Here is a 27,440-nt window from a genome sequence, read left to right on the forward strand (position 1 = left end):
GATACATTAATAATAAGCCTTAGGACATATTTTTGACATGGCTGTTTATAGTTGGTCTCCTTCACAAAATGTTTTCACTACTGTAAAGAAACCAAAGTTATTAATAGCATTGCTCCTTTCTGAAGAGTTTAAAGTGCTAGTTTTAAATGTTTTAAGTTAGTAAATGTAGAACAGTGTATAGGTGTCTGTTTATCCAGTGCAGTCCTACAGACACCCCTAATGAAACTTGGCAACAGCATAATGGGGCACGACAGCTGAGGTGTATTAGGAAAAAATGTAATCATTAATTTTCAAATGAATGAGTAAATTAGGAGGATAGAATGCAATTGCTGAGACTTAAATCTGATCAAGACACTACTATTACATGCTGGTTTGTCTCTATGAATTGCACAACATCTTCAACCATCCCAAGTGGTCAGCACTTGATTTTTTTATCTCATCTAAAAAACACCAAAGTGAAACTTTCATGTTAGAGGGGGGTGTTAGGAATGTTAATGGATTAGGATGGCAGAAATGCTGCCATGTAAGGAAGATAATGGGCACAAATTTTGATCTGCTTTTTGACTGCGTTGAGCTTTCCTTTTACTGATGTTATTTTCCTTGTGAAATTATTTCATTTTTACCAGCTGCTGCTTTTGATATCTTTTTGCACATGTTATCTAGCTTTTGGTGTGAAGAATTCCACCTTCATTCTTCGTAATGGCCAGTTCTTAGCTTAGGTTTATGCTCCCTTGCTCTGGTGTTTTACACTGATCAGGTGGCATGGAAGCTGTCATCCCTCTGTTCCTTTCAGAGAAATGGGAGATACTGTTCTTTTCTCCAAAGAATGAATAACTTTTTTCTTAAATCTTTGTGAGCAGCAGAAAGTCAGTGAATCCTTCTGCTTGCCCTTTACCATCGTCACTTTTATAAAATAACTTGTTAATCTTAAAATGGTCAAGAACCACTTCTACTATTCCAGGTGGGAATATCTAATCACGTTACATTTTATGGTTTTAGTCATGCCTCATGAAGTATTTTGGCTGTTGTCTTGAAATAGTGTTCATTAGCTGCACTAGACTATTGCAGCTTGTAAAACATGCCTGTCAGTCTTTTTTCTCCAATACTGTAATATATTACTACTTACTGAATGTATTTTCCCCCTTTTTTTCCATAGAAGTATTAGCTTTCTTTATACTCAATGCCTTAATTACTAAACCTTATCTCCTTCAGTGCTTCTGATCTGAACATACCACCCTGAATGTCCTGCCAATCCTCCTTTCTGTGGCTAATTTTATAAAATCACCATTTATGTCACTTTGGTGCACTTACGTTTCTCACTTGCACAAAGAAAAAACTGACAAATGCTAGTGTTTTGCCATAAAGGTGCTGGTGCTCCAGTGCTATCAACCTGTAACTGCTAAAAGGGCTAATTGTAATTGTTTTAAAAGAGCCTAGAGATAGAAATATAATATTAATTAATAGCAGATGTTACCCTTTGTGTCAAAAAAGCAAGCAAAGCTTCAGCAAAACCTTCCTTGTTGCAGTTGTTACTTTCAGCATTGCAATTTGTGAGTGCAGCCCCAGTAAATCTGATCCTCACAGCACTTGGGAATCACCTCTTACCCTCACCTGCATCTGTTTTCACATATTCAGTCCTGCAGATTCTTCTGTTTTTTTTTCTTTTGGGTGTGGTAGCAAAAGCGAAACACCTCATGAGCCCCACATCCTAAGTCTTTCTACATCCTTAAGGCTTTAGAAGCCTAAGTCCTGCAAAATTTGAATAAAATTGAATCTGTGGGAACCAGTAACGTGTGGTGCCGCACTTACTCATGACTAGTTATTGATTAGTTTTATTGCTTCCTTTCTGTAGAACTCCTGTTCTCTGGTTTAATATGCTGTAGTGTACTTTCTATTGCAAAAGTCAGTTCTCCTTTCAGACATGCATAAATCAAATTACTGAAAGGAAGTCAATAGAATTTCACTGTTACAGAATGACGAGTTCAAAATCAGGCCTTTTACACTTATAAGTTCCCCGTTTTACACTTGTAAGTTCCCAAATTATTTGCCTGTTCCTGCATCTCCTGAGCTATCCTCTGCTTTCAAGGAAACTGGTATTTATATAGATTCACATCCATGCATACACAAATTCCATTAAACAATTCATCTTATTTCCCACATTTTTATTCTCACTCTAGGGAAGAGCCTTTAGGCTGCCTGGTGGTGGTGATAATTTTTGTCACAGTTGTTTAATATATTAAATAAATACATTACATTCATTTTGAATAAAAAGCAGCTGATAAACATGCAAGCTTCAATGAAGTTTCATCTAATTCTTGGCTTACTAAGTGTCTGCCCTCATGTGCACTCCTCCTTTCATTCACTATTGCTGATATTTTAATTTTCACATCTATATAACTCAGTCCCTCCTGTCTGACATTATAGCAATTAAAAACAGACCTTTTGTTTTTAACATGATCATTATTTAAACAAACTAAAAAGTTTTTTAAAAGAGTAAAGTAAATCACGTTGCTTCAACTATGAAAAAAGTCATAGCTTCCAGGGAGCACTGTTGCTTATTATGTTTTTCTGCTAACTGTTATAAAATGTGAAGTTACAATCTTTAACATCTATAAATATCTGTGATCATCAAGACTTGCATCTGAGCTTTGGTTTGCTTGCTTGTTTTTTCAATGGTTTCTTCATAGTGAGTAGTCTAATAACCCACTGACTGCCAGAGATTTCACAGGGGTGACAGACTTTCTTTTAAACACTGTACAAATATTTGATATGAGGAAATGACCATTTCCATGCAGAAAAAAGTAATTGAGATAATCCTTAACACTAAAACCATATCCTTCTGTTACTTCAATGGAAAAAAAAATAACTGCTATGCTTGTGTATTTTAATGTAAAACTAGAAAGATATTAATCTAGAGGTTCCAATTACAAATGAGATTCTGGATTTGTTACCATCTCCCTTTAAAATGCTTCTTTATAATAATAATTAACTCATTTTGGTTAGCATTCATTTCTAAAGAGCATTTCAAGACGGAAAGAGTCACTGTGACATACCTGAGGAGAAGCCTAGCACAGCATGTCATATCGAAAGAGCTGTTGCTGAAATTTTTCTGGGCTCTCATTCCATGGGGTAAGCCCTTACAGCTAACATTCAGTTTAGATTAGAGATTTAGAAGAAATTTGAAAATTATTTAATTTAGAAACTCATGTATGTCACTCTCTGGGGGGAAAAAATAAATAAATCAAAGTCTCAATTCTTGTTTTTCTCTTGCTTAGTTTGTGTTTGTTTTCACAGGTCAAACTCCCACTGTCCGCTGCCATCACAATCAAATCCTGCAGTGACCTGTAAGTATCTCACTTCTACATTTTCTTTTGCGATAGAACAGCTGCATGAGGACTGTTGTGATCACCTCATGACTCCTGAAAACCTGTCTTCCATTGAACTCTCATTAGGCATTATGTATTGGGGTACAGTTTGTCTTGTTATTTTAAATACATGCAGTTCAAGAATTTATGTGTATCCACATTTTTAAATATTAGCTCATGATAATCTCATTCATTGCATTTTAAATGAAAGACACAGATTCTCAAATCTACTTCTAATGGTTTCTACAGATACCCTTACTTTAAATCTAGTTCTTTACCTGGTAAAATCAGAACTGAAAGTTATAAAAGAAAAATATTACATTTGCCCTTTGATGAACAATTACCAAGCGTTACATGCTCAAAGTGAAAAATGAATAGCATTTTATTTTATGAGTCCACTAACTAATAGTGAATTAGAATAAAACTCCTGTGGGAACACATTTGACATTCACATGAATAACAGATGAGTTCATTAAGATCTCCTGCTTATGAAAAGAATGGTGAATGAATTAATAATTATTAAGCATTTAAAAATAACATATTCCTCCAAAAGATACAATTCTGCATTAAATAACCTGGCTAAAGTTCGTCTGGAGGGCTTTGAAAATGAAGTGGTAGCACAGCATGTAGCTGAAACTGACTGGCAGACTGATGATGTGGTCATTTGCCACATTCTTTTGCTGCTTGGTAGCCAAAGTAGTGAAGATTCATATTCTTTTTAATGCATTTGAATGACTTCTGAATTTGTTAGCTTAACCTTGATTCCAAAGCAGAGAATAGAGATTAGATACATGGTGCATGAAAGGATTATGCTGGGTATAACTACTAAGAGGAGGATTACAGCACATATGGCTACTGACATGCACTCATGTTTTAAGTGCCAGTGGCATCTCATTTGAAATATATATTAGAAATGAATTTTGTGGGGCTTTTTGTTGATAGGTGGCTTTGTATCTGACAAATACCATTCAGGACAGTTATTTTGCGGGAAGTGACATTCTCAAATACTTGCCAAGCTGTCACATTGGCATACCACTCACAGCCTGGCAGGAGACTTCTGTGACTTGTAACCTCTGCCCTGTGATGACATTAAGAGCACAAGGGTCCCAAAGGTTGCCTTGTCTGCCAGGCAGAGAGGGAAGTCAGAGATGCCAAGAACAAAGTTCAGAGAATGACACAGAGGACTTGCAGAGGAGGAGAAGGGGGACAAGGAAAAGCCTGTTCTTTGAATTACTTGCACCAAGGACATAAAGAAAAGAAAAGGAGATCAAATAAAGATTTTTTTTTTAAGTGCTGTCAGCACCTAAAGAAATGCAGAGTTCTTGTCTCCCCTGATCTTACAAGTGATCTGGATAGCCATTGTGAAGGTGGAGTAAAGAAGGCTGGGGTTTTCTGTATGAATTCTGACCTGATGGCTAGCCCTTCTTTGTTGTCCAAGAAATAGAGAAATAATGCCATATGTGACTTCTGTATTCCTCCTCCCAGTAGAGAGGTCAGGAGATATGTAGAAGAACTTGTGTGCATATAGATTTTAAATTCACTATCGTATTTTCCTAAGTTCCCTTCTCCTTAGCAGCGGTCCAGTCTCTAACACAGCTACGTTGCCATTGACTGTATTGTCCTGCTGATATCAGGAGGAAAAGATGCTGTATCAAATGTGATCATATTTGTAGTTCACTCAGAGGTGAAGCTGCAGTCCATCATGAGGTGAACTCCACAGCTGACCTAGGCTATGTGCTAGAGAAAAAGGGCTGTAAAAATAAAAATGCAGAGTAGGGAGGAAGTAAGAGAGGGAAGGGTCTTTCATGATTGTGGAGGGTGAGGGCCATGCTGTACAGTCATGAAAAGGGCTATAAAGTCTAGAAATATATTGACTGAAACAGAATTCTGTAACATAATAGTATGCTTTTCTACTCCTACTTATATAGTTGTCACTACTAGGGAAAAAGAAATCAAAATATCAGAAAGGCTGCTTGTAGTTTACAAAGTTTGTGGAATTGTTTGAGGAACTGTTACATGAAGATAAAATTATTTCTTTCTGCTTTGGAACAAGAATCACCTGATAACCTTTAGAAGTTGCATAGGTGCCGGAAGAAGAATATGATTTAAACACTGCTGAATTACCCTGCTTTTACTTTTAAAAGCCTGTTGGCACTATCTGATTGAGCTCTGACTTGATCTGGGTGGACAGAGTTTTGGGTGTGTGTCAGACAACTAGGGCTGAACTGATGCTCCAGGGCGAGGTGAAAAATGCCCAAACTGGAATCCAATAGATAACAACTAACTGTGCATCAGGGAAACTAACTCCTTCCTGAGTCCTGTGGATTGCTGGCTGAACTTTGTGCTTTGATTACAATTATTGCCTTAATGCAGAGTTTCAATTCTTATGGGCCCCATGAGGACAATGCAGGAAACCTGTCCTATCTGTGATGTATGAAGTGGGTGGTATGAACTGTTGTTCAAGAAGCCGTTCATGTTAACTATCACTACATACACCACTTTTTCTCCTGAAAGAAATTAAAAGTTTGCAGGTTTGTTTGGGGTTTCTTTTGCAAAGCTGATTATGCATGCATTTCTTATAAAACTTTTGAAGCTTCTATTTTAAGACATTCAACATCTGTTGGAAAGATAGTTGCTTGTTCATATAGTGTTTAACATTACAATGTATTTGTGATTGTCAGTATTTGAGGTAGTTGTTATTATAAATGAGTGCACAAGAAGAGAAATGCTGTGATAGCTCTCCAGCTGGTAAGAATGGAAAATGTGTGTACCTTTTATTTATGAAAATCTGATGGCATTATCTTACTATAACCACTCAGAGGCTAGGGCATCAAAAGGCAGTCTGCCTTTCAAATGTTGGGTAAATCACTACAGTCAATGTCACATCATCTCTGGCCATCACTGTCCCAGCTATATGGTCCCTCAGCAAGGCCACTGCTGGTCATCACCAACATCAATGTGCAAAAAATTATAAAGAAAAACCTTATCAGGTAATTTTCTGATCCTTACCAATACGTTAGATTGCAAGTAACTTATTCCAATGTTTGCTTTTAATTTGCTAATTAAAACAAGCCTGTTGCATCACCCTTCTGTGGAGAAAGGGAATCCACTCCACCAAGCCTGTAGAAAGCTGTATATTAGATACTTTTGACAAAATCAGACAACTGTGGTCACTAAGATTCCTTTTGGAAAGCTAGGAAAGGACAAGTGGTAGAAAGGAATTAATACTTGGAATGGGCAGGTGTTGACTAAGAGAATCAGAGGAACAGCCATCTCTGAGAAGGAAGGGCAAAATTCGTGCAAGTTTTACTTTATTTTTAAAGTAAACAGGTACAGTTGTGAGGAGATTTGAATAATTTATATTAATTAGGATTAAATTCTTGGCTTCAGAATGTGCTTACAATAAGACAAGTCTCAATCTGAATCACGTCAATTCACGATATGTTGTCTTGCAGCAGATAGCAAAACATGTTTGTTCTAAATCTTATGAAACAGTAATTATAGTAAGTAAAGGCAATTGGCAGTGATTGAAATCCTAATAATACACTGCATTTCAAACATTTGTTTAAAGTGACCTCAGCCTGTTATTTTACTGCTTGAGAACAAACCTCTCTCAAATTGCATTTATCTTCCACTGAAATGCTCCAATAGTATACACTACCCAAATTAAGGCTAATTGCTAATAATTTATTCACGACAAGGTTTGCTATTACCAACTTTGTTTATGTAAAATGGAGATTAAAAAATAGTTATCTTTCTTGCAAACTGCTGTTCAAATTTCATCTGCTGTTATTAGATGTCATTATCTCATAGGAATGACATGAAATTCCTGTTAAAACGGGAAAAAAGATAAGCAAATACATTTTTTTTATTTTAGTTGGCAGAACACTGTTTGTACGTGTTAGATCTGTAGTATATGTTTATAATCTTTCTATTCTGCTTCCAAGTAATGTTGCCATAAAAATTCATGCCAAGAAAGGAGTAAATTTTGTGAGTGTAGTATGTATATGCTACGTATTTAGCAGAAAACACGCACAGAATTTTTTTTATTATTTTTGCATGACACCATCTTAAGTCCCAGTGATTTTTGCTGCTCTGATTCAAAACACTAAGAACTCAGAGAGATAGGTTCATTAGGAAAACATACATATCCACTGCATCTCTACATGTGTATTAAATAATGTAAAATCCCTTTTACCTCTTGTGAAGATGTGCTGTCTGAAATTTCAAAGAAACTGAAGTGAGTTGCTCTAAGAACTATTCCTTTTAGCTACTATTTTGATAATTATCTTTATGACATAGTTCACTGATTTTCAATTGTACATTTCAAAGGATGAGGGGTCTCTCCAAATTGGTGGTATTTTTACATAGAAAATTTAAAATAAGATAAAATATTCCTCATCATGAAGTTCAACTACTTGATGGCCTCTGCATGTAATTCCTTCGATTTTCAGTCTTGTCTTTTCAAAGTTCTAGGGAATGCACAGGATGTTGCTCACAGCCAACAGACAAACTAAGGAATCTACTTATTTCCTCACTCTCTGTACTTTAGGAGCTATATTCACTAGAATATTAAAATTAAGCTATATACATAATTATGTTTATCAACATACAAATGGATTTAAATGTTCTTGTTCATGTGCTTGCACATCACTCCTTGTTCTCCAGCAGTACAGGAAAGTGTAGCTTTGTATTAGTTTATAAGGAATTTGTTCTTGCATGCAAGCACTGGAGATGTGGTGCAGTGTTCTGTATGTCAAAGCCTGCAAGAGCTTTTTAAAATCCAAGTAATTTCTTTATTGTAGTTGGCTGCTTGGAAACATTTGTTCTCTTCTTATTATTTTAGCAGCTTTTAACTGACTTTGCTCCTCTACCCTTGAAAATTAAATGTAGAGGTTTAATGTTTTAGATCATGTGCTTTCAAGGAACCTAACACATGCCTCTACGTTTTAAAATCTCAGTAAGTACACTGCCTTTTTCCAAAGAAAAAAAATATTGAGGAAATAGCCATTCCTTTTCCAGAGGTAATTTCACAGTTATGGGGCTTTGGTTTTGTTTTCCTGTTGTTAGTCTTCAGAGATAATTGGTTAGGGTTTTGTCCAAGGATTTTTTAAATCAAAGGAAATGTTGTGTACTTCAGATTGAGGTCTCAGGGTTGGAAGAATATATTCTTTCCTATATCAGAGCCAGCCCAAAAAGGAGGGAGGAAGATCCCAGGTGTTCATGGTTCAACTCTCCTGATCTCAGCACAGATCAGAGATGTTTAGTGGCAGAATGTTGGTGAAGAACGGGGCATGGGATTCTGCTGTAATCATCCCATTTTTCCATCATCATTGTGGTGGGACACGTGTGGAGTGGTAGATGCAGGAGCGAAACCCAGCAGTATCCTTCCCCTGGCAGACTGCAAAGTCTGGGGTGTGCTGCCTGGGCCGGCAGCTGGGTAGACCTGGTGCCTACCTGAGCAGAGAGCCCGCTCCTGGCTGCTTGGCCTGGGAAAGCGTTCCCGGGGGACCTGCATGAAGGGCTGCAGAAGGGCAGAGCTCCGCCTGCTGTTCAATTTCCTTTCTTTTCCAACACTGCCGAAGTCTGTGACAAAACAGTGCTTGCATGTCTGTGCCTATGCGGAGTTTCCTGCATAACTTCTAGTTGACTGGAGAGATAAAAATAATCCCTGACATAAATCAACTTCATTCTGCCTCAGGACATAATTTAAATACCTTCTCCTGGGTGTTCTTCCCTCTTTATAAAAGCAGCAAGTTCATTTTCTAGCCTTCACACTCTAATTCTAGCAAATGTTTAATGAGGGACTCTGTCACAGCAGAGGCAGTGCTGCTGCTGCACAGGGACACAAGCAATATCAATAGGGACACAGTGGCAGGAAACACAAGGGTACTTTAAAATGGTCTTGAATATTTCAGTCTTTAAGATTGGATGGCCAAAATGTTGCTTGAATTTATAATAGAGCAGGACAAGAATTTTGAATTATTTTTCAATTTCTAGAATAACAGAGGTTTGAAAGGACTGGGGCCATTTTTGTGACTAGGTTTAACTAGACAAATACTTGCAAGTGAAATAATAGGAAAAATATGAAAACATTTCATCTATTTTTAAAGGAAATATTTTAACATAAGTAAAATGAATTTTTTCCTCTTTTGAAACTGAAATACCACTTTCTAGTTAAAAATTAGTCTAAATTTTAAAAAGGTATTTTTTTTTTTTTTAGAAAAAGCACATGAGACTTTTAAAAAATATATATGTAATATTTCAGGTTTACCTCAAATTAAAATTACTAGTTTTTTATTTTGTAAGAAAAATATTCTGTCGGAACTCTATATTAACTGAAATTTCTGCTTGCTTCTTTCTGACTTTTTGGTTTCTTTATTGAGCTGGAGAAGATATCACTTAGCGCTATTTATGAAACCTTCATGAGACACTGTCCTGCTAATTTTCAGGTGACTTGTGAAAAGGCATTTGCTTACACCTCTGTTAGTGTGTAAGGTTAATTGTTCCTCCCTCATGCAATACCAGTGTTAAACCTTGTCACTCTGCCTGTTCTGTATGCCAGTTCTTTGGGATGAAAACATAGTGTGCAAGGATCAGTGATTTCACGAGAAAAGAAGGATCTCTTAGTTCTGACATGATTGTTAAGTTACCTAATGTATCATTACCTCAGTAAACACTGAGTAAAAGAGACCTTATTGGACACAGATCTTTCACTTACACTTCAGGTTCCTATTATTCTCTTTCATGTTCATTTCAAATAAACATGACATTTAAAATTTTCATGTGAAGTTACAGAGCAGGAGATGAGAACTCCAGGTGCCCAGTTAGACTCTTTTTCTCAGGCTGACCTGGACAGCACAAAGGCTGAATCTTCAGATCTGGGGTTCTTCTCCCATTATTTGCATTGACCCTATGTGGCTGGCATGTGTCATCATTGTCACTACAACACTGGACCTTTGGAAGCTTAGGAAGCTGGTAAAATTTCCAAGAAAGGCATAGCAGAGCTTTTCTAGGGGAAGTAAAGTAGATTATGAAACCCAGTGCTACCTGGCTCCATTCAGAACACCACCTGAGCATGTAGGTAACTACAGATTTGTGTGCAGGATTCCTCTCTCTCATATGGTAGTTGAGTGCTGGGTGGGTTTTTATTATTATTATTATTATTATTATTATTATTATTATTATTATTATTATTATTAATAATAATAATTTATTTTTAATATTTTAATTAAAATAATAGTTAATAAGGTTGGTCTAGTATGGACAGTAAAAAGGTATTTCTAAGAGCTAGCCCCTGTAATCAAAACAGCTAACAAGAGTTTGCAATCTGAAGAGAAAAAAATGAGCAAAAGGAGAGAGGAAGGGAGCACTGTCAGTGCAGTTTTACAGATGGAGAAGGGGGCCAAGCCTTGATTCACTAAAGTATGGAGGCAGAACCTGATTTTCAGCATTTCCAAATGTGTACATTTCAACATATTCTGTTTGATACTGGCAATGCCTCATGCCTACGCATTTCTAATTTTAACTGTTCTGATTTTTTTTTACTATTAAACAGAGTTTTTTATAGTTTCTCTTCAAATTGATATTTTAAATAGAGCAGAGCATCTCCATTCTAAGGACAGCAGCAGATTTTCAGTTTCTGCATAGGTATGTGGGTTTTTTCCCAAATTTTACTGCAACCATTCAGCTGCACACATCCAGCAGACGGAAGCAGGGAGGGACAGATTTACAGACATTGACTGGATGCTCTGACTTTTCAATACAAAATAACAGGGTTATTATATTGCATCAAAGTAAGAGTCTTAGCCTGGAAAGGATATTTCATTGACATTGAACTGAAATCATAGGTAACAGTATAATGGATCTTAAAATAGGCTGGACTAGTTCTGGATGCCTGTGTTGTTCAGTATTCATGTGAAAATCCTGATTCCCAGCACGAGCAGAGTAGTGGGGTGAGACCCTTTCTAAGTAGAATAACCTTTAAGACAAGTTCTAGCAGTCGAGAAGGAAATCAGAAAAATGCTACATTGAAGCTGCTTGTCTTCGTCCGATGCTGTGGTAGTAGTTTGAACTCAACGTTACGGACTGTGAAGAGGTTTAGTCCTCACAAAATACCTTGACACACTCTAGTGGCAGAAACTTGCAGTGCCATCGAGGCCATGGAGTCCCAGTCGATTTCTTTTCTTTTTGGTGCGAAGCAACAGGGGATGGAAATTTAGGAGATCATTACTAAAAGCAACTCAGCAGTTCAGAAACTACTGTCGAAGTCCTGGGCTTTTATAAATCTTGCATTATTTTTTATGTTTTAGTATATGAAACAGTTATTCAGGGATTTTACTTGACATTTGTAGAGAGTTTTGAGCAACCTGACTGAGTCATGGAGGTATGGCCACAGTATTTATGCAATATATCAAAGTCAATAAACAGCACCTATCCACAAGTCCTAGGCACTTACCCTTTAATGGTAATGGACACAGATCTTGGGCAACCTCATTTTTTAACCAACCATCATTAAATAGTAAATCAATAACCACATTAAAAAATATATATTTATAGCTAAGTTCTAAAACCAGTAGTTTTGCTTATTGAACAAATCATAAATGATTCATCTTTTTCTCTTCTGAGAAGACATAATGGACCACTTGGCTGCCTCAGTTCTCTTTTAATTTTTCCCTTTATAGAGCTATTCTGGTGCAAAATCCATCAGTAAGATATCTAAATATATGCCTTTATTATCACAGCAAATGTAAAGAGAGCCCAGCCTGTAGTGAAGTGTTTTCTTCAGGATCAAGAACTTCCTCTTGTGAAACTTTTGGTTTGGCTGTGGGCTGCTACTGATCCTGCAGCCTCACTGCTGTTACAGTTTGGGCAGCAGAAGGGTGGTGTATGTTTTTGTGTTTTACTGCAATTCACATGCTAACATGACTGAAGTATTTTGCACAGCACAACTCCAAATTTCCCTTCCTCAGGAAATCTGGCTGTTTTGAAACTCGTTTGGTTGCACCACAATGAAAACAAAATCTCATTTCCTGCAAAGCAAAAGAAGTAGAAACATTTCATTCTGATGGAATGTTTGAATTTATTATTGTTGCTTACACAAGCCAGGCAGATTACATGTATCTAAAGCTCTGCCTGTTCTTTCTTCCTCATTATTCTCTACTGCAGGGACTCCTTTCCTCAGCTTAACATGACCACAGATTTCCTCTGTGGTAAACCTGTCCACTAGTCAGGATCATGGTGGGGGGCTGTAGGTACCCTAGTTTCCCATTTTCTTTCATTCTCTTTTTGCTAAGATTTGTACTTTGTTTCTCTCTGACATTCAGAGCCATTGCTATCAAATTGTACATTAGCTTTATTGTGCTCAGCCACTGAGTGACTATTGGGTCTTGCTTTCTGGTTATCTGGACATAAAAGAGTCACACAGACATTTTAGACTGGTTCTTGCTGCTCCACCTCTGAAGCTGTTTAATTTTATTTTTTTTAGAACTTTTTTCTTTAAATGGGTAGGTTACTCCAGTAACAGTAAATCTAAATGTTCTGTCGTAGATACTTACACGAAAATATGCCTTTCTCCCAGCTCCCTGCAGATGCTTGCTTTGCGTTTAAGAGTCTTTAGGCTGGTGCAACTCAATCCTGAATGCTAGAAAGAAGCTGACCCCAAATTAGAACTGGGCTGAACAAGTAAATCTCCCATTGAAATCAACAGGAATACTGCCAGTTTACATTAGGAAGGAATTAGACCTTGGGTTTTTTGCATCCTCTTTTGAACTATTGTCCTAAAATAGCATTGTCAGACTAGATATATCATGAATTTGTAGTAATGTCATAATAATTATGTCATTATTTGTGACTAGATCCATTTTAGAGGTTGTTTTTTTTTTTGTCTTGTTGCCACGTTCTGTGAGGACACAAGCTGTGAGTTAGATGTGAGCTCTGTTCTTGTGGAATGGACAAGGCACTTTCCACACCAGGCATGTGTTATGCATTCATTTGTACTTACATGCAGCCCTATTTGGGCACCACAATGTCTTTTCTCACTGTTCTCTAGTGATATAAGTAGAAATGGCATAGCATTTACTATTCTCTGGGAACTGTGCTATCTGGAGATGTGTGCTCCTGGTTAGGGTAGCTGAGAAAGCCTACCTTTGGGGAGCAATTCACTGCTCAGTTAAGGCAACAGTGTTCAACACATTTTTCATGTATCCCAGGATTAGAAATATTCCTTTACATTACTGTCTGTTAATTTTTTAATCTAGACCCTAATCCAAGCAAAGAGTAAATCAAGTCATAAGGAAAAACAAGAAAACCATGGATGACTGAGTATCCAACAAATGCCACCTTGAACAGTTCTCCCACTTGTATCTCATGAGGCATCTGAACTTAGCCTGAGGTCTGGACTCTGTAAAGCTGCAGCATGAGATTATTCCTGGCATTCACTGATGCAATAATCAGAGTTGAACTACTCAACTATTTCATAATTTATGTGCTTGCTTTGTCCATCTTTGCATTTTTAACTGGGGTCAGATGAATTTATAATTTATTTTTGCATCTACTGAGGCTCCCATTATAAAGAAATTAAGATTTGAGTATTGTTTGTCAATGTCTTAAAAATCCCCTGAGGGGCTTCCTTGACAGGAGGGGGTCTTTCTCTGGGTAAGACAGAAGGGTCAGACTTGGACCAGAGAAGTTATCATCAACAGAAGACTAGAAAATTTGAATAGTTTCAATGGACAATAGGAAAAAAACAAAACTAAGCATGTAACTAACTTGATTCCTTTTGGGCGAATTGTCTCATCAGCTGCACCGAGGATTTATGTCCTCTGGTGCAGTCAAAAGAATATGACTGTCCTGCTCTCAGATCCAGTACAGATTCCAAAATAATATGGCTCTTTTCCCTGCCAGTGTAATAATGGAGATTGGTTGACAGATTCTTCCATCTGGTATGCCCTGACCATACTTGGCAGTGCAGATTTTACTAACCATGTTATCCATTCTTTCTTTGCAAGGTGAGAAATTAAGCTTCCGTCTTTCTTCCCTTTCCCCTGAACAATGGAGAGCTTTTTAAAAACACCACCAAATAAAGGTAATTTGGGCTGTGAGACTACAAGCTTTGTTATGTGGCTATGGTTCTGTTCTTTTACTTCAAGGTGCTAATCCTAGAAGGCTTAATTTGTAAGTTTTCAATAGTTGTGTTTAAACACTTCGGTTGCCTTCATGAAAAAGGCAAGTTTATGTTAAGATTCAGGTAATGTATTATAGAAGTTTACAGGGCTTATAAGGGAAGCCAGTCTCTTGTAATCTATCTGTAAAGTGGCTCACTTATTTGCCCCATGACTCTGTAAAGTCACTAGACAGACAGATGCATTATGCAGATAGAGAACTGGAGACAGAGGTTATGTGATGCCCCAGGCCATTCAGTGAGTCAAAGCTGAGCCAGGGTGAAGTTCCCATTTAATTGTGCCTATTAATAACACCAGCACAGACAAACTACATGAAATAACTAAATCTGGGGCCCTGTGATGTCAGCATGCTCTGCAAGGCTGAAATACCATTTGTCTCCATCTAACTCTAGAATGGTTAAATTATTAGACATAAATAGGACTAGATTAGTATCTTATCTGAAGGCCTTCTTGTACTTAGTAATCTCTTTCCTCTTTCTCAGATAAGCCTCTTTGTTTTTCCTTTTCAAACAGGAAAATTACTTGTTTCAACCCTTTTATACCTTCAGATTTTGAGGACTGACAGCTTAACACTGTCTGGCATCAGGAAAGACACAGTCACAGCATAAATGAGATAGTGTTAATAAAAGCCAAATTTTGCCTGTTTGTTATCCTCATTAAAAATAGTATTTACATTTAGTAGATCACTGCTGCATTGATATATTCTTTGAATTTGAATACTTTCTGTAGCTTTAGATAAGTTAGTGACTGCTGTATGTGGGTACTATCTGTCAGTGATTTGCCTTAGTGACTTGGGCTTGGACGTTCAAGAATGAATATAATTTTTAGATGCCTTTGCTAGTGGTTTTCCTTCTGATGATTGCTGGCTTGATCATAATAAGTAATGAAACCAAAGCTGGTGAAGAATCAGCAAGATTAGATAAATACTCACCAGACCTGACTAAAGAAAGTTTGCCAGATTTGATGGGGAAGCTGAAGGAGTCTATTGGAGCTGTATTTAACTGGAGCCAATGTCTAGAAAGCCAAGAATTTATATCAGGGATCGTATCTATCTATCTTGCAGACTACAAAGCATAATCACTGACATTAATGAAACATTCATGACAATGGTTTGTTTTCTCAACTAGTTTTAAGGAAAATTATTGAGTGACTCAAGTAAGTCACTCTTTACATAGGTAGCATTTTGAAGTACACATCTTACCTGTTTCAAGAATTTTACTTATTTCTGGGCAACAAAGTAGATAACTTAAATGCCAGAAAACTAGTCTTTACATCCAATACATTTATTTCTTTTCAGTGCAGTTGTGGTGAAATTACCCAGTGACTGCACTTGAACTGTTTCTTGTAGCCACTGTTTTGTGTACCCTCAGACACGTCCCCTTTAAACCTAACTCTTTGATATATTATATTCCTTGTTGCTGCTGTGAGAGCACTGCCTTACAATCTCAAGGTAACTTAAATACTTGAATATTATGGAATTTGCAGTGACGGATTCCAGTTTTAGGGATGGAATTTAAATAATAAAATTTGCAAGGATATCTTTCAAAGTTAATTTGAAAAGAACAGTCATACATTTCTGAAGGTTAATTGCAACTGATATGTTTCTATATTGAAGACTTCTTACAGCCCTCTCATTCTTGACACTGCAGCCTGTGAAAAGACCTTGGCAGTTGTAGAATCTACATAGAAACTGACTTATGATTATATCTTTACAAATAGCACTCATATTCCTGGCTCCTTGTTATGATCTGTATTGATCTTTCTCTATTGTGACAAGAACTATATCATATTCTATATAGGGACTCACCCGTACTTATAGGGTGACATTAGTGCTGTACTGTCTCTAGTGTCTTTACCTTTAGTAGTGGATTTTTCTTTTTGTCATCTGAATCACATTGGGAAATGTTGGGTAGAAGCAGCTGAACTTTGTCTGCCCGTGTCTTCCCACACTCCTCCCAGGATGTCCTGTTACACCTCCATTCCTGTGTCACTCCCACCCTGGTGTCCAGGCCCTGTAGTCCCTCCCTCATCCTTCCCAGGTAGCCCTTAGTACCTCCCTGTGCATCTCTAACTGTTACCAGAGGCAGAGGCTGAGTTTGAGGTGAGACCCAGAAGCAAGCCAAAGCCTGCTCCTGCTGTGGGATGATGTGGGAAGAAATGGAGATGGGAGGTTCAGGAAGAAATGGGCTGCAGAGCATCTTCATGCTTCTGCTGCCACCTGGGAGAAGGCTGGAAACTGCTGGCCCTGTCAGGGGTCAGCAGCTACTGAGAAGACAAAGCTGAGCTCCTTGGTATAGCCAAGCTAGTGCCTGTTAAAATTCAGACCCAGTCCATAAAGAATTCTTGTACTATTCAGTTTTTCTTGACAATTCCTCTTTCAACCCAATCCCTTAGCTGAATTTAATAGAATTAGTCTGGTACAAAGTGACAGCCAGGAAAAATAAAACTTCCTTCAATTTTAATGAAGGGCTCAGCCATCAGGTTTTTGCAGTGTAGCAAGTTACTACAGGTCAATGGAGCTATTGAGGCTATAGGTGCTTTTAGTCTAGCCATTTACAGACTTGTGCAGGACCAACTGAGCCTTTTTTTAAACTGATTTTTAAACTAAAATTCAAAAGAGTAAATAAATTTTTAAAAAAGTCAGGTGAAGAGAGTATAACAAGCCAATTACCAGGGCTGTGCTCATGCACAATAACTTACTTATTGTAACTTTAGTGTGTGTCTGAGAATGTCATTAAAATTGGAGGGACTCACCTCTGGGATTGTTCAAGTGGAACAATTGTGGTTTAGTCTCATGTTCTGCCTCTAGAACAAGTTCTACTGTAAGTCATCATAGGTTCCACTTTAGTCATTGCCCTTATTGATATCCATTAGCCCTTTATATATATACTTGTCTCTAGGCAAGGACCATCAAGTATGAGTTATGGAGTGTCTGGCATTATAGCTGCTGCTGAATTATAAATTAGTACATTTATAGAGTCAGTTAATCTTTTCTAGCTTGTGTGTGGCTGATTTAATATATATATTAAAAGAAAAAAAAAGAAAAGAAAAAAAAAAAGAAAAAGAAAAAAAAAGAAAACCAGGAAGACCAGCATGGAGAGCTATTGCTTTCTTCCCCTACATTTTCATTTTTTTCACAAAGCCCGGGAGAGAGTGCAAGGGAAGTGTTCATCTAGTGCTCCTCTGCTAAGGGTTTGAGACAGGCCCCAGGCAGCAGAACAGAATGATGGTACATGCTGTTACCTGTAGAAGGGGCTGTGGAGTGAATGGGTGCTACGGGCAGAATGTGAACAGCAGCAGCAGTGGGTGATCAGAAGGTGATGTCTGTCTTTGACTATCTCGTCTGCTCCACTGGCCCCTCTAGAGCAGGGACATCTATGAGGAGCCACGTGGATGTTTTCAGGGCCTGCATACTAGAAGTATGATCCCTATCACACACTGGGAACCGCAGTGACTTCTGTACATAGCAGAGCTGGGTGCTATTCTTGGTCCTAGCTTGCAGATTTTTTGTAAAAAAGCTGTGCAAGAGCCTGTGGCAAGCCAAAGTAAGTGTATTAACATAGCATGAGTGTATCCTGGAGAGCTGCTAATCCCTGTGGTCTCTATTCCTTCTCTAACAAATAGGGGCTTTTCAACTTCCAGAGAGCTCCTTTATGCAACAGTTTGTTTAAAAATAAAAAGTTATTATATCCTAGATGGCATCTGCTTTTTCATTGTTCAGATTGTCTTTCTAATAATTCTTTTTAGCAATGGCACAATTTAGTATGACATTTTCTAAAATAAGCCCAAAGAAACACCACTTGAATGCTTATCTGTACAGGTGTATCACTGTACTGAGTTTTATTTCACTAAAATCCCAAAACACTTAATTCTACAAAGACCTGTCTTGTCAGTAGAATTTCCTTCAACTTACTTATGTTGGTGCTAAGGGTGGCTTTTTCCTGAGAGACAGAAAAATAAGGGATCTAGATTTACATGCATGTCTTGTAACTTGTCTAATGACGTATCAGTTCCTCTATTAACAGTAAAAAATCAAAAGCTTTGCTAACTGTTAGCAAAACACATCCAGCTATAATAATTTCTTTCTTCCTGCAGTCTCTGGGAAATGTATTGAGAATTTCAGCAAGCTAAGTGCTAACATTTGGGATTGAATACAAAATGGAATTTAGGACTAAGGGCTTGATTCATATTTCTCATTAAGCTAATTTAGTATCAGTGACTTCAGTGAAACTGAGGCAGAGATTCACCAGTGGGAGGAAAGAGGCAGGCTCTGAGATCAGTGTCATGTTCAGAAGCAACAAAGACAGTGTCATACAAATTGTCTCAAAATTGATGAGAAGCTTTCAGAAGCAAAATACCACTTTCAAAAATTGATCCTAAATCTCTTGATAAATTTTCACTTTTTGTTTGTAGTGTTCTGAGTTGTAAGTCATTATACCCTGGATGGCTTTTTGGACTTTAAAAAAAATTCTTTGCATATCAGCACGAGAACTTTTCCCATACTGAAAATTAAGCCTTAAAGACCTTCAGTCCACTTAATGTACGCATACAGCATTTACCCCATCCCTCCAGTCAGTTTTATAAATCACTAAAGAAACATTTACAAGCTAGAAAAGGAACAAAAAAATCTCCCATACTAAAAAGGTGAAAGATGAGGTTTGGATAAGATCCTAAAATACTGTTTCAAAGGCTCTGCTAACTTTCTGCTGCAGACTAATGTCTAAGCATTTTGCCTGTGGGGCTACAATGGTACAGTATGCTCTTGTCTGTTATGGCAGCAGACACAGGTAGCTTTTGATTGCTAATTCTATCTGAAGGCCTCCTTACCTCTAGTGTAAAGTCAGGCTTTCTGAAACCTTTCTTATTAGGACAATGCTGAGTTGCAGCCAGATATTTGGATGATGTACATTAAGCCCTCAGGGGAATTCTCCATTTGCAGTCATCGTATTACTGAACATGAAAGGATAAAGCATAAAGCAATTCCAGTTTTTCTAAAAAGCCTGAAGTTCAGGAAAGGACCAAAAGAATCCCTTTTCCAGTTTCTGTCACCAGAGATTCCCAAATTTCAGTTTGTACATTCATTAGACATGTATTGTGTTCATCTTCCTGCAGTGGTATGTATAAGTAAAATGTCCCTGAGGATGTTAAACTATTTTGACAAATATTTCAATAAAATAGTATGTCCTATAAAATTGAAATCTCACCATTCTTGCAGAGCTCACTTGATGCATTTCTGTGAGCATATATAAAAAGAACTGCATGATAAAACCTATTCATTTTTAGTACAGCTCAGTCTGCTGCATTGGTTTTATGCTGTATATGTCTTTGTAGTGTTAGCGCACTGGTATGTGGCAGCTTAAAGGTATTATAGCAGAGCTGGTGCACAAGACAAGAAATCTATATATGTAACTGTAAATCAGCATTAGCAGGTCTTTTTTATAATGTTTCCATCTACTGTACATAAAACCATTCTCCGGGCTGAATAATTTGCTGAGCTAAATAATAAGACTAGCAATATACCTAAAATAGGGAAGATCAGGCATTAGAAATATCCACAGTTTCAATCAGGGTTACAAATCACAGATCTCCAAAAGATGCTAAAATGTAAGGAACAAAATCCAGCCCCTGGAAGTGATCAAAATTAGTGTCAGTCATTGATTCTAGAACACACAAAGAGACGGTGAGTATAAATGTGTTACTTACAAGTGCTGAGGATTTTAGGGAACGAAAATGGAGACCAGGAGCTGGAGACTGCCTGCCATGCCAGCAGTGTTGATTTGGAAGCGATGGACACAAATAAACGTTCAGCAAAGCTTAAAAAGCTGCAATGCAAGGCTAGCCAAAAGTGTCCATGTCCTTACCGTGCTGTGGCTGGCAGGCAATCCGTGTCTGGGAGCCTTCAGTCCCTCTAATCAAGCTCCGGGGATTTTGTTTGCAAGAGAGATTGTCCTTTAAGTGATCAGTGCAGGAAAACAGAGAAATAAAGAGAAATGAGCAAATTGTACAAGGCAAATAGCTGCAGGTCTTTAGCATGCTCCCTGCGTTTTCCTGAGCTGCATCTGCAGTAGAGAAAATATCCCAAAAATAGCTCAGGCTGCCAATGACTTGCTGAAACCTGAGAAAGAATTGCTGAATTTAAAGATCTGGGTTGCTGTGGGTGTATGATTAAAGTGAGAAATTGCTGGCAGGAAGAACCTGGGATCAAACCACATGCTTAAGGAGTAACTTCTGAGTTCACTGGTACCAGAACAAGAGCTGACCTCTGATTTCCCCCTCCTCCACCCAATGCCAGTTAACCCTTAACAGTTCATTATGGAAGAAAATTCTGCAATAGCAGATGGGAGAGGAAATGTCACCAAAAAAAGTTTTTTCGACTGTAATATCTGTGATGCTGTGACAGTATTTTATAGCAGTGTCCTGGTTCCTGCTTTGAAATTTGCAAAGCAATGAGGAAAGCTGGTGTTTTGCAGAGGTCTTGGAAGCTGCAGAGTTCTAAAAAACTGTGCAGCTTTTTAGGAGATTTCTTTAGAAAAAATAAAGAAGTTTTCTTTGGGAAAGCTTAGTTTTGTGTAAGATGTATGTTAAATACCCCTTTTAAGCTGCTTGTGGTCCGACAGAGTGACAGGGATTTCAGTTAAAGTTTTGAGGACAAAAGGAAGGATAACATAACAGTTCAGGAAGTTTTCTGCAAACACTGACTTAGGAACAAAACATCAAGAATTGCCACAGTATTTGGCACAGCCTTGCAGGAGGCACAGCTATTTCTATACTGCCCAGAAGAAATTACAGTAGCTTAAGGACTACTCCAGGTTGTTCTGGTCTGTAAATGTCCCCTATGGATTCCTTGTGCTTACACAGATCACTAGGGCAGAGCACACTTTAGCCTCAGTCCTCAGCTTGCTCCCTGGCACTTTTTTAATGCAACTTCCCTGATTTAGAAGGGAACAAGAAGCAGTTGGCACAAAGCTGGGTACATTGGCTTGACACCAGCTATGTTTCCCAAGTAGTGCCAAAAGTAATCCTCAGTAACCTATTTAGGACAGTATTAAAGCTGCCAGAGCATGGACTAGGAGCTAGTCCCCAGTTTTCTTTGTACTGAAACTGAAAAGGAGAAAGCTTCTGTACTATAACTGGGTTATACTTCAGCCACCTGGGACTGGATTATGAGAAACTGATGCTTTGGAAAGCAATTGTGCATCTGAGAAAAGAGCTGAATATTGCCCTTACTTCGGAATGTTCTTTTGTTTTAATATTTTTTCAAGATGTGCCAAACAATAATGGCATCATAGGAAGAACAAAAACTTTAATGGGCTTCAGCTACAGTGGTGTGTGATCATTTAATCATTCTGATAGGACTGTCTGCTTTATGGGATGAATCCATGCTTCTTTAGGAGTATCTGAGCGTTTTATCTTGAAGATGCTGTGTGCATGTGAATATATTTAATATATACTAGCTGCTGTAGTTTTACACCGTGAAATTCTGTGGGGCTAAGGAGTTAAGCATTTGTCCTGTGAAAGTAAATAGGTGTTTTAAGTTGCACATGTACAAGGGCAGCTGAGAATGTCTGGCTCTGACCCTCCCTTTTGTAAGTGTTTTGGAGAAAAAGGCCCATTATCAGGTCTTTTGGTCTATCTATAGATTTAACTGTTCTGATCATAAGTGTTGTTATAGGAGCTAGGAGTTTTTTTATTTGTAGTTATATCCCAGCAGGCACTTTCTGAAGTACTTCTGCTGACCAAAAGAAAATGCAGTATATTATAATTATGGCCTAAATAATTATGAGTCATGTTGTAGCATTCACTCTCAGACAAAAAAGGCAGTAAGCACTTGTACATGTCTAGTAATGGTAATCTTATCTCATAAAACTCATTGTGAGCTCAAGAAGTCTGATTACTGATCTCCTAAATACTCCTAAGGCAGACCTCTGTTCCTGTCTTTGAAGCAGCAAGTGACAATGCAAAACACTTTGTAAGCACCTTTTTAAGGTTAGTAAATTAATAAAATCTAAAGCCAGTAATAATGACAGCTAGTGGGTAATTCATTGTGTGTGGTACACTGCTAGTGATACATCAGCATAAGACTATCATTAGAGGTTAGGGTCTGTGTGTTAGCAGATGAACTGTGCATTAAAAAATGAGGTATTTTTCCTCACAAAAAGGTTCAAACCCTTTTTTTGTCTCTCCTTGTTATGAAGAGGCCGCTAATGCAACATAACAAAGTAGTGCTTTATCTTGAACAACTGGAAACTTCGTATTCTGAACCATTCTCTTTGTTCCATTCTGTCTTTGTTGAATTTCATTAGTACCGAGAGTCTAGATCATAAATTATATATATGAGATAATGCATATTTTTGTATTTTAAAACTTAAATACAGGGTAAAAGTAAAAAGAAAAGAGCATGACAGAATTCTGAGCAGAGAACAGATGGGTGCTTTGGCATGGAAACAAAGACGTTAGCATACAGTCATCATTCTTGCAGTGAAACACTGATGCTTATGGTGCCTATCAAATAGATGTATGGAGAAAGTACATCTTCCAGTAAGCATGATGCTTTATGTCATGATACTTCTAAATTATCTAACACGCTTTTGAGAGCTAAATGCTTGAATACTCTTGTACTTCTTTTCTCCAATTCAGTAATTTCTTTCATATCATATGACTTGAGTTTTGCCTGAGCATTCACTATAAGCTAAGTGCTTTTTTTCATCTTTGATTTCCCCGGAAAGAAAGGGAGAAGTACCAAGACTTGTGCTATCCCACCAGGACTGACTGAGCCTGGATTTGGATTTCAGCATCCAGTAATATTTGAGAGTTGTTGCCTGTAGGTGTTGACTTGGAGTAACAAAGTCCTATTTCTACCAGTGCAACTGAGTCACCAGACTAGTGTAGTAAATGAGAACTCTGTTACCAAAAAAAAAAATTAAAAAAAATGGAACCAGAGGAAAGCCACAAACCTGCCCTCCCTCTGGACACTAAGTTTCTCATCAGTTGTCACTGCAAGTTTCCACAACTGCTTTTGGCACCATTTCAAAAATTCTAACCCTTTGTTTGATTAATGACTAGTTCCAGAGATTTTCTCTGGTGATCCTCACATGAGACTTAAAGAAATCAATTGCCTCAGCAATGTCTGGGAGTAGAGTATGTCAAGGATACAGTTTGCTTCCCTGAGTTTATAATGAAAAGTCTCATTGTGTTCCTTGCCCTGAGGTACTAATTTGATACATTCTGCATCTGCTTGGCCTGAGCATTGCAGGTTTTCCTTAGCAACGTCAGAGAATATAATAAGAAATGGATATTAACAACCACTGAACCCACAATTATCCCCGTGCTATGAAGCATTCAATTTGGGCTTACTATATTTGTTCTGTTTTATATATACAATAGTATAAAGCAGAATACTCCAAAGCAACTGACTCCTGGATACTAAATAAAAAGTTTTATTCTGAACGTTAAGTGAAAATAGAGAACAAAATGGTCTTAATTCTGCTCCATTGTACAGCTGTAAATTAAAATAATTCTTCCTACACAGTTCAGATCAGTGTAGAAGTTGTTAGATAATTGGTATATCCTTTCTTTAGATGAGCTTCACAGTGATGAAAAGGAAAGATAGTTTCTATCTCCTAGTTGTGGTTAGCCCAGTATCTAAATGCATAGACTTCTGTGAAAGATTTAGGGCTTTTCTATTGAACTTGGTTTTACTCTGAAGTGTCCAAATCAGGAAACGTTCCATTAAGTCAGCCTGAAGCCCATCAGTGGCATTCTGTCCCCATTCCACTATGGGGAAAATTCCCTGTTGTAGTTGCTGCATTGCTTTTTCCTTTTCTTATCCTCATTATCTGTCTCCAGTGCAGTGATTCTGTTCTAAGATGGCTTAGAGGTTCCTCTTTTTTAAACATACTTTTTATATTCCTGCAGCCTGCAGTCAGCATATCCAAATATCCTGGGAAAGTATACATAGCAAAATAGTATTGCAGTAGTCGTTTGAGGTGAGGTAGCAATTTCATAAAAAAGAAGAAACAGAGTGAAGTTAAGAGACTTGTCAAAAGCTGCACTGAAAGAATGTGTCAGGATGCAGACTGGAGCCCAAGCATGTGCTTTTTTTTTTGATCAGTAGCTGACTTGTGGTACATTTTGAAAGTTGGGAAATTTGGTAGTGTCCAAAAACAGCTAAAAACCCCCAAACCCCAAAAAATGCAAACAAAAAGGTATGAAGAGCAATAAAAAGCAGCGACAGTAGGGTTTCATGGCGTGTACAATCATTCCAAAATTTCTCTTCACCTCAGAGGCTTGTTGCTACCTTTTCTGTCCCTCACAACTCTTTGCTATGCTATGCATCTGATTTCTCCATGTCAGTGGTATTTTTATCAGCTCATGGTGTTTTTCCTTTGAGTGAAGATGTCAAACATCTTCTGTGGCTACATGAACTCTGAAGTTTTGTGTTTCTCAGTTTAGATAGTGTTGTCTGTAGGAAATACTGTGTTCATTAAGATCTTGAATCAGGAAAGCACTGAAGCATGTCCCTGAAGATAAGTTTTCATTGCAGTATGACCATATTTAGAACTATAATAGGACTGCATTTAACCATTATTTTGATTAAGTGTAATTTTCATATCTGAGGTACTTCAGTACTATTCTGAGGTGTCTGCAGTACTAGGGCTTTCTCCTCTCCACCTACATATACAAACTTTTGATTTCCTGAGACAAGTTTTTGCAGTATTTATATCAGAGGTCTGAGTGGGTAAGATAGTTCTTCCATTCCTGTCCAAGTAGCTTAGTAGGTTATCTGATGTGTAAACTGGCCAGCGGGGCTTCATAAAATTATTCTTTTCCTTCAATAGTTCAGTCCCTTGGTCTCTTCTCCAGAAAAATTCTCATGACTATAGTAGGAATTTTGCCGGAAGCCTGTAGAATCCCACCCAAGTTCAACTGTGCCATTTGATAATTATTGGTTATAACACACTGAAAAGTTATCTAGTATGAATCCCTAGTGGATCCAATTCTGACCTTTCAGCAAATTGGGTGGGGACAAGAAGCTGAACATTTCAGAAAGTGTTGTTACAATATATTAAGCAAGGGAGGTAACTTGATGGTATTTTAAGAATGTCCCATTGGTTAGTTAAAAGGAGAAATCCAAAAGTAATATTTCAAAGCAGTTCCACATAATCAGCCTCAAAGACTGTGGTACAAGATTCCTGTGTTAGGTTTAAAGGAATAAAATATTAGTTTGGATAAAGAGAGGTGGAGATTTTAATCTACTGATTTGTTCCATATAACACATTTTTCCATTACTGCACCATACTTTTCAGTAGTGTCTCTTGTAAACCCCTCCCAAGGTTTAGATTTATGGGGAAATAAGTTCTCGGCAGATGTTGGTGTCCCTAAGGCAGATACATTACCATGCCTGTATCCTTCGTGTTTATTTAATGTTTGATATTTAGTGGTCAAGTTTGCTGTCCTATTTAGGCAATACAAAAGCCTCCTCAAATACACAGCTGAGATTTTCTGGTGCAAATGTGCTATTCCTGGTAGTCATACCCCCTCTGCTTGGGTTGTCTACAAAAGATGTTGAAAAGAAAGAGGGTAAGAAGGACATGTAGGTCAGTATGGCCATCTTGAGTCACCCAGCCTATGGATGCTATAGCCTGTGTCAGTCCAATTCAGGCTGGGGTAATGGCAGGAGTCAATTGCATCTTCCTGATGTCTTCCCCTCAGTGCTTCCTCAGCTCAACTGAACTCATATGACAGCAGTGATGTTTTGCTAGGTCCTTAGGGACCATACTCTGTAAAATACAATTATTTTTTTTTGCCTTTTCAAGTATGTTTCTATTGATGCTTGACCTTTCCTTTGCTCTGACTTTCCACTTATGCATCATTTCAAAGAACAGTTTGGTCTTACAGGTACTGGATGAGCTTCCCTTAGCCCAGTGGCTGCCAGCTCACCTTCGTTTTGTCAGCAGTTCTGGTGCTTTCCCTGAGATGGCTTTGTTTTTTGTAATCATGGAAGCCATTTAAGCCAAGTATTTAATTCTGTTTCTCTCTAGTTTAGGTCTGGAGCCAGTTTGGGTTTGTTTTAATCGGAACAAGACTTTGTAAATTAAGCCCTTTTTCAGTGGTTTTCAACTCAATTAGAGATCAGACTCTTAACTTCTGTTTAGGGGAGGCATTCAAAAAGTCTGTTAAGTCTGTCTTTAGCTCATACTGGCCTCAGTGGTACTGTTCAGGGTACCTTAGAGTTGAGCATGTGCTTCAATTCCTTGCTAGCCCAGGCCTGGCTATCAACACAGGACTTAGGAATTTTAATGTGCTTTAACAGGCCAAAGAAGAACCAAAATGATAATGATTTGTTGTATAACTGCCCTTAAAAACTATTGATTTAATCTTTAATTTCAATGAATATGTATTTTATCGGCATCTTAATTCCCAGGTGGATGGAGTTAGCAGCACAGAGTGATCACAGATTATGGAGGGGCGTGTGGAAGAGGCAGAATGGGTTAGGTTGTGTTGGACCCAGTGAGTGTGGTCTAGTATCCTTGGGTTTTATAGTTCCATCTTTAAACTAGGATGTGCCCTGTGCATGTAGTGCTAGGAAAAATGACAAAATACGACGTAGGTCTTTGGAAGCGTGTAAAGCCACTGCTTGAGTTCACTGGCATCAAACTGTTTTTCTTATAGTGCAATTTGCACTGAGTAAGCAAAGAGCTGGAGCCAAGTTCCCTGCTAACATATCAGGGAATCAAGTGGTCTAATGGAGCAGAGATTAGTCAGGTTCATATATCTTTACAAAGCAGTAGCTGTCTCCAAATATATTTAACTTTCACCATTGCAAGTAAATAGCCAATTTTTCTGTTACTCTTTTGCCAAGAGAAACACAACTAGTGTAGAAAATTTAACC

At 37.8% G+C, this 27,440-nt stretch overlaps 1 protein-coding gene across 3 annotated transcripts in view; it reads right to left on the reverse strand.

Annotated features, from left to right (window-relative positions):
• AMMECR1 (AMMECR nuclear protein 1) overlaps nt 1–20,688 on the reverse strand; it is a 119,198-nt gene extending 98,510 nt beyond the window's left edge. For all 3 annotated transcript variants that reach the window (XM_051630658.1, XM_051630657.1, XM_051630659.1), the window contains exon 1: nt 20,410–20,688. In XM_051630658.1, the coding sequence (XP_051486618.1) occupies nt 20,410–20,581 (172 nt within the window). In that variant the 5' untranslated portion in view covers nt 20,582–20,688. The remainder of the gene's footprint in view (nt 1–20,409) is intronic.
• Between the last annotated feature and the right edge of the window lie 6,752 nt (nt 20,689–27,440).

This window comes from Apus apus, chromosome 12 (assembly GCF_020740795.1).
Source record: "Apus apus isolate bApuApu2 chromosome 12, bApuApu2.pri.cur, whole genome shotgun sequence".
Taxonomy (NCBI): domain Eukaryota; kingdom Metazoa; phylum Chordata; class Aves; order Apodiformes; family Apodidae; genus Apus; species Apus apus.